The sequence below is a fragment of the Phocoena sinus genome, chromosome 18 (genome assembly GCF_008692025.1).
Source record: "Phocoena sinus isolate mPhoSin1 chromosome 18, mPhoSin1.pri, whole genome shotgun sequence".
In the NCBI taxonomy this organism is placed as follows: Eukaryota; Metazoa; Chordata; class Mammalia; order Artiodactyla; family Phocoenidae; genus Phocoena; species Phocoena sinus.
In genome coordinates this window covers 51,091,321-51,106,469 of record NC_045780.1, presented here as the reverse complement: position 1 = coordinate 51,106,469, position 15,149 = coordinate 51,091,321, and the positions used below count along the sequence as shown (strand labels likewise).

The 15,149-nt window shown below is 38.5% G+C and overlaps 1 protein-coding gene across 1 annotated transcript in view; it reads left to right on the top strand.

Moving 5' to 3' along the window:
- The window catches only part of MYCBP2 (MYC binding protein 2), a 279,990-nt gene that overhangs the window by 115,586 nt on the left and 149,255 nt on the right, over positions 1-15,149 (top strand). The window contains 3 exon segments of the mRNA XM_032611171.1: positions 7,487-7,604; positions 13,177-13,381; positions 14,034-14,187. Coding sequence (XP_032467062.1) covers positions 7,487-7,604; positions 13,177-13,381; positions 14,034-14,187 — 477 coding nt within the window.

Below are 15,149 nucleotides of genomic sequence, written 5' to 3'. Positions count from 1 at the left end.
TTATCATGAGATCTTACTGCATTCTTAAGAATTAATATCTTTTTAAAGGCTGTTCATGGCAATGGATAAGACAGTGACTATCCCCAAATGGCATTTTAACAGATCAGCAATAGATTTATTCATATTCCTTGATGTTATCGTTTTTAAATTTTGGTCTAATATTAACATGAAGTCATTGAAGCTTTTCCATAATTTTCAAACAAAATCTAATGGTCACTCAGAGAAACTGTTTTGACTTATCCAGAATAGTGAAGAACTAATTGTGGTAGAGACTACTAGACATTTTTAATATCCATTCTTTTAATATCCATTCTTTTAATATCCATTCTTCATTTGGTAATAGAGTTTTAGTTGGTGACATGACCATGAAGCCAGAGACTTCATTTTCCCGCCTCCATTGCAGCAAGATATGGCCGAGTAAACTAAAGTGATATGTGCAGCTTTGGGATCATGCTGTGAAAGGGAAGGGGGATACCCTTCCATTTCTCCCTCTTCCCTCCCAGCTTGCTGCCTGGAGTCCATGCCTGGTGGCAGGAGCTGGAAAAGTCATCATAGCGATCATAAGTTGGAAACTATGTATTGAGAATGGCAGAGCCACAAGATAGAAATAGTCTGGGTCCCCGACACCATGGAAGTGCCACATCAGCTCCTTATAATTGGGTGCTTACCTGAAAGAGAAATAAACTTCTGTCTGGTTTAATTCCCTGTTACTTGGCTTTCATTACAGCAGCTGATTCCATTTCTGCTTAATACAGTGAGAGTGCTTTTGGTCAAAAGTATAGAAAAACCCATCTTTGTTAGCTCAGGTCTTCCAAGAAGAAGATGCTAAGATACGATTAGATGTGCAAAGGGTCTATTGGTAGAAAACTGCTGTGAAAGATAAAAGGGAAAAGAGTAGGAATAGGCCCGATGTAGATCTGACCCCTGTGAAAGGAAAGAAGGAGGAAGAATGGGGTAGGAAGAGTTAGGTTACAGTGCAGTTCTGATTGAGTTTTAGCCAGGCCAGTGGGGTGTCCTCAAGCCAAGGTTGCCTTTGGCAGAGTCCCAAATTGGGCAGGATGGGCCAGCACGCATACCTTCACAGTGCTCAGTCCCAGGCTGGTAGCTTCCCAGGGGAAGAATGGCCTCGTGGACCCAAAGGAACAGCATCTGAGGCTGTTAGTCATTTATGTTCCCTGCAGCAGGTGGTCTTCAAGATCTGAGTGGTCTACGTGTGTGGCTGCCCCACCACTGAAACCAGGTTTATTTATAAGTCTGGGGATATATAGGGCAGCTTCAGGCTAGACTTGACTCACCAATTCAGTTTACTTCAGAACCTCCTTTCTTTTTGTCTCTCTATTCTTGCCTGATTCTTCCTATAGTCACAAGATACCTGCCAGAAGCAATTGGAACTATATGGTTTCTCATTCACATATAGTGAATCACTCCAGTCATTAAATAAAATCCATAATTTTCACTTTATTCTGAAATCACTTCATTACTGTGGCAGGGATGATGCCATTTACATGGTAAAGACCAGTGATTCTTAATCCTGCCTGCACAGTAGAATTACTTGGGGAACTTGAAAAATGCCATGCCTGGACCCTAAATCTAGACTTTTTACGAGGTGTGTTGGGAGATGGGCATTGGGGATGGGAGATGGAGGCAGCAAGGGTTGGATAGGATGCCAGCATCAGTTCTTTCCTAAAAGCTCTCCACAGTCTGCTGTGCATCCGGGATTAAGAAACGCCATCCATCCCTAAAAGGCAGGGTCAGGTCCATTTGCAGCGCACAGAAAATGAAGGTTAAAGGAATGTCCTTATTTACTTCGATGACCGTTGTTATTGATGAAAAGAGATGATTTGAGACACCATTGAGTTGAACTTCTCACTAAAAACACAAGTGCAACATACGTTTGACACTTGTTAACACGTTTATAAAACTATCACAATCCTAAGGACAACTATTGTGCTTGGAAAGAGAGCAAAAGGTCTTTGACAGATTACTGTATCAGATGTCACCAGGTATGGCATTTGTATATCGGACATTGGAAATTTCAGAATATCAGTGGCTTTGCAGGGTTGAGCAATTACTGTCACAGGTATTAGAAGGCAGCAAGTACTTTGCAGGGTTGAGCGATTACTGTCACAGGTATTAGAAGGCAGCAGGTACTTTGCAGGGTTGAGTGATTACTGTCACAGGTATTAGAAGGCAGCAGGTACTTTGCAGGGTTGAGTGATTACTGTCACAGGTATTAGAAGGCAGCAGGGACTTTGCGTCGCAATTGAACAACATCACTCATATGCAGAGACTGAGACAGGGCTTGTAATATGCATGGAGAAGAATTTGGAAACTTTGTTCTGTTTCTCATGGAAGACTCGTGACACAGAAGAGAATTTATTATTATCATCATCATCACCATTATTGCTGTTGTTATTTAGCTGGAGATTATTTTGTGGGTCATGACATAACCTGGGAAAGGTGCATTACAGTTAGACATGATGGAGCATCAGTCACGTGTGCCGCAAGGGGGCCACTTTCTCACAAATCAGACTCTGTACTTGTATATCACTCCACAGAAAAGATTTAGCAAATGTATGTGCTTCCTGGTCTTGACTGAGTGGGAGGGAAATAGTGGAAATCATATCTATCATCAAATCACAGCCCTAAGGTGCCTGCACAGTGTGAAGAACGAACAGCGTAAGCACAAGTCCTGCCACCCCACGTTGAGGTGTAACGGCTGAAGAACGGGAAGGATCTCAAGGCAGCTTTTAAGTGAAGAGGCTGCTATTACCTAAAAGCATTGCCTCCTGGTCCTGATGGTCAGCCAGGGGGCATCATACCTTGACTTGCAGTGACTCACTCAGGTGACAGTATCATGGCAATATGCTAAGTATTTTTAATAGTTTAGAATATATCTTCATGAAGTGGGATAGCTTCCAATGTTGAAAATTAAATAATTAGGGTTTTTTAAGGAGATTAAACTCTGGTGGGATTTCTTTGAACCGCCCAAAGTTGTTCTTTTCCAGCATGTGAATTTTCACTCCTGGTTCCATTGATTGAGTTGTAACTGGAAGGCTGATTCCATGGGGGTGGGGAGCTCCAGGCTGGGTAATGCAGTGAAATAACGCCTACACACTGTGCCTAGTGGATTAAATGGAAACCAGCCAGAACCGTCTGTGCCGTGAACACTCCGGTTACCCTGTTTGTCTGGATCTGTCTGGGACTTGGAAGGCAGGAGTCAGGAACTGTTAGGAATTCCAAAAGGAATTGATCATGTGTATGGAGGAACAGTCCCCAGAGGAACAAAGCCTCAATAGCATACATATTAACTAACTACCACGAAGCAAAACATTTATAGATATTTAGTTGAAATAAAGTTGGAAGGTATTTTTTTTTAAGTTTCTAGTAATCAAGCACTTTTAACTGAAATTTATTGTGTAGCACACATTAATACTGTGTGATTAATGTAAGATAAATATCGTAATGTGCCCGTGCTAAAGGTAGAAACATGTTATTGGTACTCTCTTTATTTAATGCGGTGTCTTGCCAGGATGACTGAGTCTCATTATATCACTTGGTGCCCATGCGACCTTGACCACATTACTTAACTTTCCTGTGTCTCAATTTCTTCCTTTTGAATGGGAATAAGTATCTTTCTCTCAGAAGGTTGTTGTTCAGTGAGATGATAGGTGTTGTTTACTTAGCACAGGGCCTAGCCTGTAGTGAATGCTCAGTAAATGTTGGCTGTTACTGTTGCTGCTTTTAAAAGTGAATGTCAAAAAGCTTCTGAGGGCTGTAATACATTCACTCATGACATGAGTCTACCAACCCTCTTTTTTGTTTATTTTCTTCAGTATGCTCCTAAATCTCTGAATTCCAAATTCTTTTAACTCTTTTCAGTAAACTTAAACCTGGATGTTGGGAAAGGGACTATAGCGTTTAGACGCTTTTATTCTCCTTTTTTCAGTAGAATTTGGATAATTCTTATAATGTTTCTGAGTTTCATCTTTTTCTTGCTATATCCTCCTTCTGCATTAATATGCTACACGGTCATGGTGTCTGGAACCATTTAGACAAGGTTCATATCTTTGATTCATCTCTTACCAGCTATGTGACTATAATTTACTAAGCCTTAGTTTAAATGTCCCATAGCATTGTTAAAGAATTAATATAGTGTCTGTAAAATGCCTGGCATGCATACACATACACATATAATTTTTGTTTTCTGTTCTTCCTGTGTTTACCAAATAATTTAATAAATGGGCTCTGGTATCATGAAAAGAGTTTATTAGAAGAATTGCCACTAACTCTGGGAAAATTCTTTTTAAAGGGCTTCAGATCTACCCATAGAGTTATCTTGATAACCAGTGGTACATTTTATTTGAAAATGCTTTGTAAACTGCAGACAAGTAAACAGTTTTAGGTACTGTTTACTTGTCTGCAGTTTAATCCTTTGTTTGAATCCTTTGTTTGAATCGAACTGGACATTTCTGTGAGGACATTAGTTTGCCATACAGCCCTTTGACCTGGTAATTGTTTATTGCCAAAACTCCCAGTACCTCAGATTTGAGAACCACTTAACTTTCACTGCTGTTCCTAGCCATATTATTGTATCCTCAAGTAGAAACTACTCTTTTGAGGCAGGGCCATTCTGCTCTCCTCCCCTTGGGTTACTACCTACCTGTGTTTTAGTCACTGCCTTTCATTCACTGAAAATTTAGTATCTGGCTCACAGTGTTTTCCCAGTCTGAGTCTTGTCACACACTCATGAATGGTCCCATACAATACAGTTACCTTGACACCGTGAGTTAGATCTAGTGAACTTTACTTCCACATTCATGGTGGTCATTCCCAGGACCCATTATGGATCTAGCATAGCTCCAACTCTGAATTTTTAAGTTTAAACAACCCATGATCTGATGACCATTTCTTCTTCTGTTACTTAGCATTACTTTACTTGGTCTTTATCAGTACTTCATTCTCTACAGCCCTCTACTTTCTTAGTGTCTATCACCTGTTTCAGTTTTTTTCCGACCCACGTTAGAGACTGTCATTCATTCTCTTCACCTGTACTCTTACCATTATCCTCAGTTTTCTCACCCTCTTGGGTCTTGATGCTAAGGCATGGCAAAACTTCAAGCGTGAATCGGTCTACCTATATTTTCTATGTCTAACTTAGGCTTCCGGAAGAAGATAAATCACCATACTTATACAGATTGTTATGATTTGTAGATTGGACCAATCCTTCTACAATAGGCAGTGATCCTCCTGGTTTGTAGTTTTGAACTGTTTGATTTAAGACCTTTTGAGAATGTGATGAAAGACATAGGCTGTCTCTTCAGAAAAACAGACATAAGAATATACACTTAAAAGTTGGCTTCCAGATTTAGAAGATTCACAGATCTCCTGAAGTTTACTTTCAGACTTCCTAGAAGTCATTTGGATCTGGGTTAAAAACTTCTGGTCTAGGTTTTTATTTTTTCCATTCACCACCGTTCCCTTTCCGTAATCTTTAAATTCTCTTCTCACCCATTTCCTCTTCCTCTCAGCACTTGACCTCTGTTCACATCACAGCAAAAATAAAAACATTAGGCGGGAAATTCTTCAGTCCAGCAACTCTGCCAACCTGCCTGCGTCCATTACTACTTCTTTCCTCCTTTTTCATGTTACACTGAAAGAGGGGCCTGTTCTTGTCTATGCTGTGAAACCTCTGCCTTTTTCATAGGGATCCAGTTCTGTTTCTTGTCTCCCCTCTGAACCATATGTCCTTATCTTTACTCACTCTTTTAAACTTCTGCAAATTCTTAAAAAGGACAGAGCTTCCCCTTCAGTTCCATTTTCCCTCTAGCTGTTGGTTCTCCTTTTTCCCTTTTGTGCTGAGGTTTTTGAAGGGGTTTTGCATTAGTTTCTGACCCCACTGTTAACTCTTCCTTTGCTACATAGTGTTGTGCCTACTCCACCAAAGAGACTTCCTTCTTGCAAAATCAGGTGGTCATTTGTATCTGTCTCTAGAGCATTCAGCATGTACATTATTTCCCTATTCTTGAAATGACTGTCTACATACCACATTTTTCCAGAGTTCATTCTTTGTTATGTCCTAGATTTTATGAGCTCTTCTTTTTCCTCTGTCCGTACCTAAATGTTAGAGAGACTTACAATGAAAACTATCTTTTCTCTCTTCGTCTTCCTAGCTGTCATTCATTCTCATAGCTTAAGTGAATGTTACCACCATCTACCTTGTTACTTAAGCAAAAAACCTTCATTGCCCTATGTCAGTCATTGCCGGAGTCTAGTCAGTTCTGTTCCTTACAGAGCTGTCAAATCCATTCATTTCTTTCCGTCCACACTGTTCCTATTTCAGGCCTCCACCATAACTCACCCAGATTATTGTGACATCTTCTTAACTAGTTTTCCAGCTGCTAGTCTTGCCTCTTCCCAGTTCATTTTTCATTGCAGCCTGAATAATCATTTAAAAATATATGTAATTTAAAAAAATTTAAAGTATTATAACTACATTGTCTCAAAAACAGAGCTCTCCTATTATGTGTGGGCTCTTTCTGTAGTGTGATTATTCTCATTATAGATGATGATTACTGAAAGTGGTAAATAAAGTGATATAGGGATGGTTACAAGGATAGGTACGATGAATACGGGGATACTATTTATCATAATAGTTACCATTTATTAATTGTTAACTGTGTACCAGACACTGATCCAAGCCCTTGACATATGTGAGCTTCTTTATTGTTCATAGGAACCCTATGGGGTAAATACTGTTTAATATTATCTCCATGTAATAGAAGAGAAAACTGAAATACAAAAAGGATGAGTAACTTGTTCAAAGTCATGGTACATTGCTACTACGTGGTGGAGCCAGGATTCACATGCAGGCAGTCTACATCTAGAGCCTGAGCTTGTAGCCACTGCTGCGGTGCCTCTCATGATACTGTATTCTAATTCATTAACTACTGTATATGTTAAAATCTAAAATTACCGTTCAGTGAAAACACGGTAGAAAAGAAGACATAAAAATAATTGACAGTTCAGTGGAAAAAAGAAAATAAGACATAAATTTAATTGTTTCATATGGTTCTTGGATTGAATTCCTGCTAAATCAGCACATGATTTTTATTTCATCTGACAAATATTTATGGAGCTCTCTAACTTGCCATTCACTATATAAGGTAACATTTTTTTTTCTTTTAAAACAAAGGTAGCACCAGTCTTTCAGAAAAAATAAAAATTATGTGTCCATAGTTAGGGTAGTAAACTCAAGAAATCTTTTTAATAATCTCCTTAAAGTCAGTGATTATGTCTTTTTCATCTTTGTGTACCTAACGCATAGGATAGAGACAGGCATATAGTACCTAAGTAAGTGTTTGCTGAATATTCTTATTAGTGCCTTTTATCTCTTCTATTTTTTATTGCATTGTTTATTGTTTTTTATTTCAGTTGGGTCTTGTAAGAAATTGACTTAATTTTTTTTTTTTTTTTTTTAACCTAGGGGATGTCCCACTCTTGTTCAAGCATTGCCAGGCCCTAGCACACAAGTTACTGCAGGCAGCAACCACACGGCAGTACTTTTAATGGATGGACAGGTCTTCACATTTGGAAGTTTTTCTGTAAGAAATTTTTTAAGCATTAATAATATTGCATTGTACCGTTGCCTTGCAATTTGTCTACGTTAGCTATTTTTTCTGGTCTCAGTGAAATTCTTGTATTATAATTATTGCATATGCATATTTCCTGTCTCCACATCCAACATACACAAAACCTAACAGACTTTGCTTTGAAATGATTTTCTTTTGTAGTGTAGCATTAGAATTTATTAAATTTAACTGTGTTAGAATACTGGACATGTTTATTCCAGGTCAGAATCTGTTAAGCATTCAGTAGAGCTAATTCTGTCACTGAAAACTTATTTCCCAACAGTTTGTAAAGAATCATTTTTCTTAACATGTAGAATTATTTTTATTTTAGAACTTTTTAAAGGCCTGGTTCTCTTGGTAGATTTGTTTAGAGTTATAGTTTACTTTTTCCTCTCCCTCTCTGTGTCTCTCTCTGTCTGTTTGCCTGTCTGTTTTGCTCTTTCTCTTTTTTGCCAAAGCTTGAAAAGAGTGAAGATGCTCGAGAATTTTGTATAGTTTGGGCATAGTAGAGCTCAAGGAAAAGCTTAATAAGACTGTGCTAATAAACCTGTACCATCTGTGATGTGGGTAACTATTCAGAACCCTCTAAACTAAGTCTCTGGGATGTAATTTGCAACTCTTGATTTTTTTTAAATGTAAATGTGAACTTAAAAAAAATCTCTTACTTGGAAAGGATTTTAAGCTTACAGAAAGGTTCCCAAAAATAAAAATAGTACATAGAGCGCCCATATATTCTTGAATCAGATTCACCTATTGGTAACATTTTGATCCGTTTGCTTTATCATTTGTACATTCATGCTCTCATTCTCTCACGTACTCTGTATGCATGTGTGTATAAAACTTTTTTTTTCTTGTCCTTTAAGAATAACTTGCACACATTATGATCCTTTACTCCTTAAATAGTTTGTGTTTTGTCAGTTGATCCGGTAATTCTTTTTTGGCATTTTTCCCCTCCAGTCTAGGATCAGGCCTTGTATTTATTTCTCATGTCTCTTTAGTCTCCTTTAATCTGTAACATTTTCGCTCCTTTTCTTTGTTTATTATGACATTGACATTTTTGAAGAATATGGTACTTCTTTTTTTTAACAAAAGTTTCCTTATTTTTGTTTCTCTAATATTTCCTCATGTTTAGATTCAGGTTGTGCATTCCAGACTAAAATACCATGTAAGTGACATCATGTCCTTCTCAGGGAATCACATTTGGAGGCACAAAATGCCCACCTGCCCTTCACTGGTGATGTAAATTTTGATCACCTGTAAAATTTTGTTTGATTTCACTGCCGCAGAGTTAGAAGTTTTTCACTTGAAACTAATAAGCAGTCTTTGGGTTGACACTGTTAAGTTTTAAGATACCTGCTTCTCATCAGAATTTCTAGATTTCGCATCTGTTGATTGTTCTTGCCTGAGCTAGTCTTTACTATAATGGCTGCAGAAATGATGATTTTTCCAACCCCAGCACCTCCTCACATTTACCTGTCAGCCCTTTGCGTTTTACTCTAAGCAAGAGCCCGTTTAATATTTGTTTGTTTACCTGTCTACTTATTATTGGTGTAGACACATTTCTCTTTTTTCGTCATTACTGTACTTAATTATTTGGGTGCTTATATTGTCTCAGATTTCACCAGTGGGAGTCCCTTCACGCTGACTTCTGTGTTCTGGTGACATGCCTCTTTGTTTTTTTGAGTACTTCCTTACTTCCTGGCATAACAAGTTGTTCCAGGCTTATCTGTATGAGTCCTAGAATCAGCTATTTCTATAAAAAACCTAGGTTGTTTTTAGTGGGGAATAGTACTAGACACCAGCTGAGCACTGGGTGTATTCATTGCATCCCCAGTACACATCTGTGTGCATATATACATACATACGTATATTTTAGAAATAGTAAGTCCGCACTGATACCTCTTAATTCCAGCCCATTCCCATAGGGTTCTTTCTTACCTTGTCTCATTCCATGTTTATGTCCCTTCTTCCACATTAAGAATCCTGGATCCCAACAATATCAATACATTTATTTCTCATTCGCTCAGTCCTAAACTATGTCTAAAATAGTTTTATATTTGCTTTGCCCACACTACTATAAAAACAAACGCCCTAAAAAGAGTTCAGGATTTGTTTATCACTCTTGCTTCTGCCCCCCTCTCCCCCGCTCTCGCCCCCTCTCGCCTGTGTCCTACCCCAAGACCGAAAGTATAGATTCAGATACTGTGTTCATAAGTTACTTGGATTCTTTCTTCCCACCCCCTTTCAGTGGGATTATGTTATTCCTTTGGAATAGAGTTGGATTCATTTGTTTTAGTTTTCTTTGTCTTTAAATTTTATTTAATATGGATAAAAATAGGTAGAACTAGCAGATTCTTTGTAAAGGGTGACAACAGCCAAGGATCACCTTCCTTCCCTTGTTCCTGAAAACGGGCTCTTTTACTGGTTACACTTTGTCTCACCCTGCCCTGGGACAGGGGTTCATCTCCGTAAAGTGAGTAAGATCTGATCTCGGGTGGGGGAGAAAGAGGGATGACCTTTCAGCATGGAGATAACTTTGGCCTTGAACAATGAATGAGGCTCAAGAGGAATGCCAAAGGTAGGGCAGAAAGGGGATGAATTAAAGGACTGTCACTGAGTGGGGTTCTTCTTTTCCCTCTTGTAACAGTCTTCCTGGCCCTTTGTAGGAAGACATTGGTTTAACTGCTGACCCCTACCATGTCCTGCTGACTTGGAGCTCTCAGACTTCCAAGGAGAGTGGTTGTGGTCCAGTGCGCTGTTTCAGTTTGCTTTTAAGTTTAAGGGTCCCTCCTCCCACATCCTTAGATGGAGTTTTATTTTTTGAATGTGTAGAACCTTAACATGTTTCCAAAAGTTAAGTTACACAAAAATGGTATACTCACCCAAGTGTCGTTCCCTCCCCCATCTCTGGCATCCCTACTTCCCACCCCTTCACGCCGTGCTTGTAGGTTATGAAGTTCATTGTTTTCCAGTTTCTCCTTACTGTGTTTATTTTTTTAAAGATTAATACGTAAATAACCACACACACCGTCTATCTATATCTGCATTGATATAGGTATAAATATGGTATGTATATATATATACATATATATAATTATTTCCCCATCTTTGTTTTTCAAAATGTAGCATTTTATATATGCTCTTCGGTACTTTGTCTTTACACTTTACTGTATCTCCTAGAAATCATTCCTCATCAGTTCATAGCGATCTTCCCAATTCGTATTTTACATCTGCATAGTACAATTGTGTATATATCTTGTAGTTTATTAAATCAATTTCTTGTGCTTGGAATAAGAAGTATTTTCTAATATTTTGCAACAATAGCAATGAATATTGTTAGAGGTGTGCCTTTGAGGTAAATTTTTCGAAGTAAGGTTGCTGGGTTGAAGGCTAATGCCTGTGTAGTTTCGTGAGGTAGTAACGATTCCCCTCTATTTTGCATTCTCACCAGCAGTGTCCGAGAGTGCCTGTTTCTCCACAGCCTTGCCAGCAGCATGTGTTTGTCCCTCATACCTTTTAATCTGTGTCAGCCTGATGGGTGAGCAATCATCCTGCGTGCTTTGAAGCCTTTTTCCTGTGGCTGGCACTGTGAACCTTCAAGCCCTTGCCTGTTATCTGGCATTTTCACGCAGAGGTTCAGGTTTTCCCTTGGGGGATGATTTCGCCAGTTCTTCCCTCTGTTCCCTTCTTGAGCCTCCCCTTCTGTGCCCGGCACCTTACCTCCACCGTCTGGTTTCAGGCACCTTAAAAGTCCTGAGGTCCATTTTTTCCTGATACTGCTGAAGGCTTGAGTCATGTGTGGTTTTCTTTGCTCTGTGTGGATTATTTATTTATTTATTTATTTAATTTTGGCTGAGTTGGGTCTTCATTGCTGCGCAGGGGTTTTCTCTAGCTGCGGCGAGCGGGGGCTGCTCTTCGTTGCGGTGCACGGGCTTCTCACTGCGGTGGCTTCTCGTCGTGGAGCACGGGCTCTAGGCACGTGGGCTTCAGTAGTTGTGGCACGAGGGCTCAGTAGTTGTGGCTTGCGGGCTCTAGAGCGCAGGCTCAGTAGTTGTGGCGCATGGGCTTAGTTGCTCCGCGGCATGTGGGATCTTCCCGGACCAGGGCTCGAACCCATATCCCCTGCATTGGCAGGCAGATTCTTAACCACTGCGCTACCAGAGAAGCCCGCTCTGTGTGGATTTTGTTGTTTTGGAGGGAATGTGAATGGTAATGTTTAGAATCAGACAATCATCATTGTCCTCTAGTCCCAGAAGCCGTAGCTGTGAACCTCTGTGTATTTAAATGTGGCTTATTTATAACCACGTTCTGAATCCCATGGGGCCTGTCCAGGCAGCTGTCATATTTTTAGACTGCTTTTCTTCACATTAGTTGGTTGATAGGGGAATAGATATTTATTTCAGTAGTCAATGAAAAATATAATTAGTTTCTTTTCCTCCAAAAGCATAATAATACCCCTCAATGTGACGTACACATTTTTATGCTGTTGTTGTTGTTTTGTCAAAACATAAGGATCTTGAAAGAAGCTGAGATAAACATTGAAATTTCTTGGCTACTTCTCTGATCCTGTGCTTGCCACTTTTCCCTCCATTGGTTCAACCCAGGGATTGATGTTCCATTGCTTTTACAGTCAGTTTGTGGCTGTGTTTGTTTGCAGTGTTCCTGGCTCCCTTATGCTCTGGGTGTTTTGCTGTGATTTCCCGTTCCCGTTACTTGTAGTGAACCCTGGCTGTCGTGGTGCAGCATTGTCTGCCTTCCAGGGGGTTGTGGAAGGGGAATGCTAGGAGAGAGAGAGAGAGAGCTCCTGAGCCACGGGTGGGTGAATATTTCCCAATCCAACATTAACATTCTTTTACAGCTACTCGCTTAGTAGTGAGAAACTTCCTATTACTCTTACCAAACAGGTACCTAGAGACAGCCATACTTTTTAAGTGAGTTCACAGTTACTTATTTAAGACATCATAATGATTCTGCTGTCTATCTTGAAAAATAAATGAAATAACTTACTAACACATGATCATGTGAAAAATATGTAATTTCCTAATTGTATTCACAGTGGCAGTATTCATTATTTTGGCCTTTTACCCAAATATTTTTAGACTCTGTGAGTTCGAGAGTGACATTTTACGGTACCGTCAACTTAAAGTAGCAAAGTGATTTTTTAAATGAACAATTTGTATTACCAATTTTTTAACATATTGTGTATTTATTATACTTTTCATTTAAATGTTGGTAAAGACAATCACAGTATTTCAGGGAGATTTCTTACATGGAGAAATATTTCAGCTGTATTATTATTTTTTTAATCATGTATTATGTGGTTTATTAGGGGGAGAATTCCTAAGAATAACAGAAATTATTATACTCCTTTGTAAATGTTTGGTCCAAATTTCATATGAATTTCATTTATTAAAAAATATGGCTAACAACTGATGAAGAATAATGTCTCACAGAGCTATTTTTGTCTACTGTTTCCTTAACTTTATAAAATATTATAAATTGTTTATCCAGTATTATTGTTAATACGATTTATTTAATCTTTTAGAAAGGACAACTGGGTAGACCAATTTTGGATGTGCCATATTGGAATGCAAAACCAGCTCCCATGCCTAACATTGGATCAAAATATGGAAGAAAAGCTACCTGGATAGGTGCAAGTGGGGACCAGACTTTCTTACGAATTGATGAAGCACTTATTAATTCTCATGTGCTCGCTACATCAGAAATTTTTGCCAGTAAACACATCATAGGTAATACCCCAAACAAGCAAATGCCCCTCCAAAATAGCCTTGATAGTAAATGGTCATCTTTCCCTTTTATGAGATGTAGTCCTGTAGCTTTTTGTTTTCTTCTGTTTGAAGTAGTTTAAAAGAAGCTTCTAAGTGTCTATGTTTATATGTATCTATGTGCTGGAAGAATGAAATAATTAGGAAAGTAGAAACCAAAGTACTTATAAGCTAGAGAGTGGTGGAAATACGAGCTAAATTGTAGTGGTATAAATCCTATACAGTGTATTGGAAAGAGGAATTTTTCTGTGTTGGTTCTTGTCAAGTAAATGATGGAAATTAGTTTTGTGGAAGGTTACATAAGTCAAACTTTGACGTTTCATCAAGACCAAGGTGTCAATTTATACTTGTGTCCATGATATCATGAATAATTATATAATAGAGTAGTATTGTGTAGAAATTAAGGGCATGTGTTGTGGACTTAGACAGCCTGAGGTTTTAGTCCAAATTCTGCTACTTAAAGGTTTTTAGTTACTTAAATCCCTCAGTCTCAGTGTCTTCTTCTGTAAAATGGAGATAGTAATAATACTTATCTTATAGGAAATGCTTATCTTGTAAGTTGGGGGAATATAAAAAGGTAATGCGTCTTTAAAATATATAAATACTTTTTCCTAAGGCTTGGTACCTGCTTCTATATCAGAACCTCCTCCATTTAAGTGTCTTCTGATAAATAAAGTGGATGGGAGTTGTAAAACGTTTAATGACTCTGAACAAGAGGATCTGCAAGGATTTGGTGTGTGTCTTGATCCTGTGTATGATGTCATTTGGAGGTAAGCTTCTCTGTTTATAAAATAGAGTAATAAATAAGTTTGGATCAAATTGTGCTTTTGTGGAATATAAAAGTCATGTATAGGCAGACTTTTCATAGATGAGAACTCTCCTATTTAACTGTTAACTACACTTCTATCACAGTGACTCTTGGGGACCTTCACTCTTGCTACCTTTAGTGTAGTGGTTCAAAGCATGAATTCTGAGCCAGACTGCCTAGGTTTATCCCAGCTGCACACGTTGCTTTCTGTGGACAAGTTACTTTGACTCTGTGTGCCTTACTTTTGTCATTTATAAAATAGGTATAATAATGGTACCTTATAGGCTGTTATGAGAACTTAGGGTAGAGGCGCATAGTAGGTGCTGTAGAAGGCTTTGCTACTCTCATTATAATAAGAAATTTTACTCTCAAGAGTTCTCTCGTTAATTATTTTTAGTCTGTCAGCATTCTTGTCTGTATTGTATAGAATTCACTCTATTTCCTGGTCCCGTAAATATCTAATCATTACCAGCTATGTAGAAGAAATTATGCCAAAGACAATACAGAATAAATATGATCAATGAGCTTGCCCTTTAGGAATGTATGTAACAAAATCCCCATATTGGTAGAGAAATATACAGGGTTATCAAACTCTGGAAATTATAAAAATGTAGAGATGGATACAGGTACACAGGCGATTCAAGAAATTATATTGTAACTTGTTTAAAATTTATTATGGTGCTTTATATACATAATGAGTAAAGGAAAGATTTATCCTCAGATTTGTAGCTTTGAATGCTAATAGGGAGTGTATACTGCCCTTACCAGAGTGGCTCATCACAGGACTTAACCATTTTTTCCCCCTTGCGTTGTTTATTTGGCCAGCCTTAGTAGGAATCCAGGTAAGTTGAAAGGTTGAAGTGGCATGAGTGAGGAGGGGGAAGACTTCCTCTGTCTTCTTTATTCTGCCCATTCCTGCTTTCA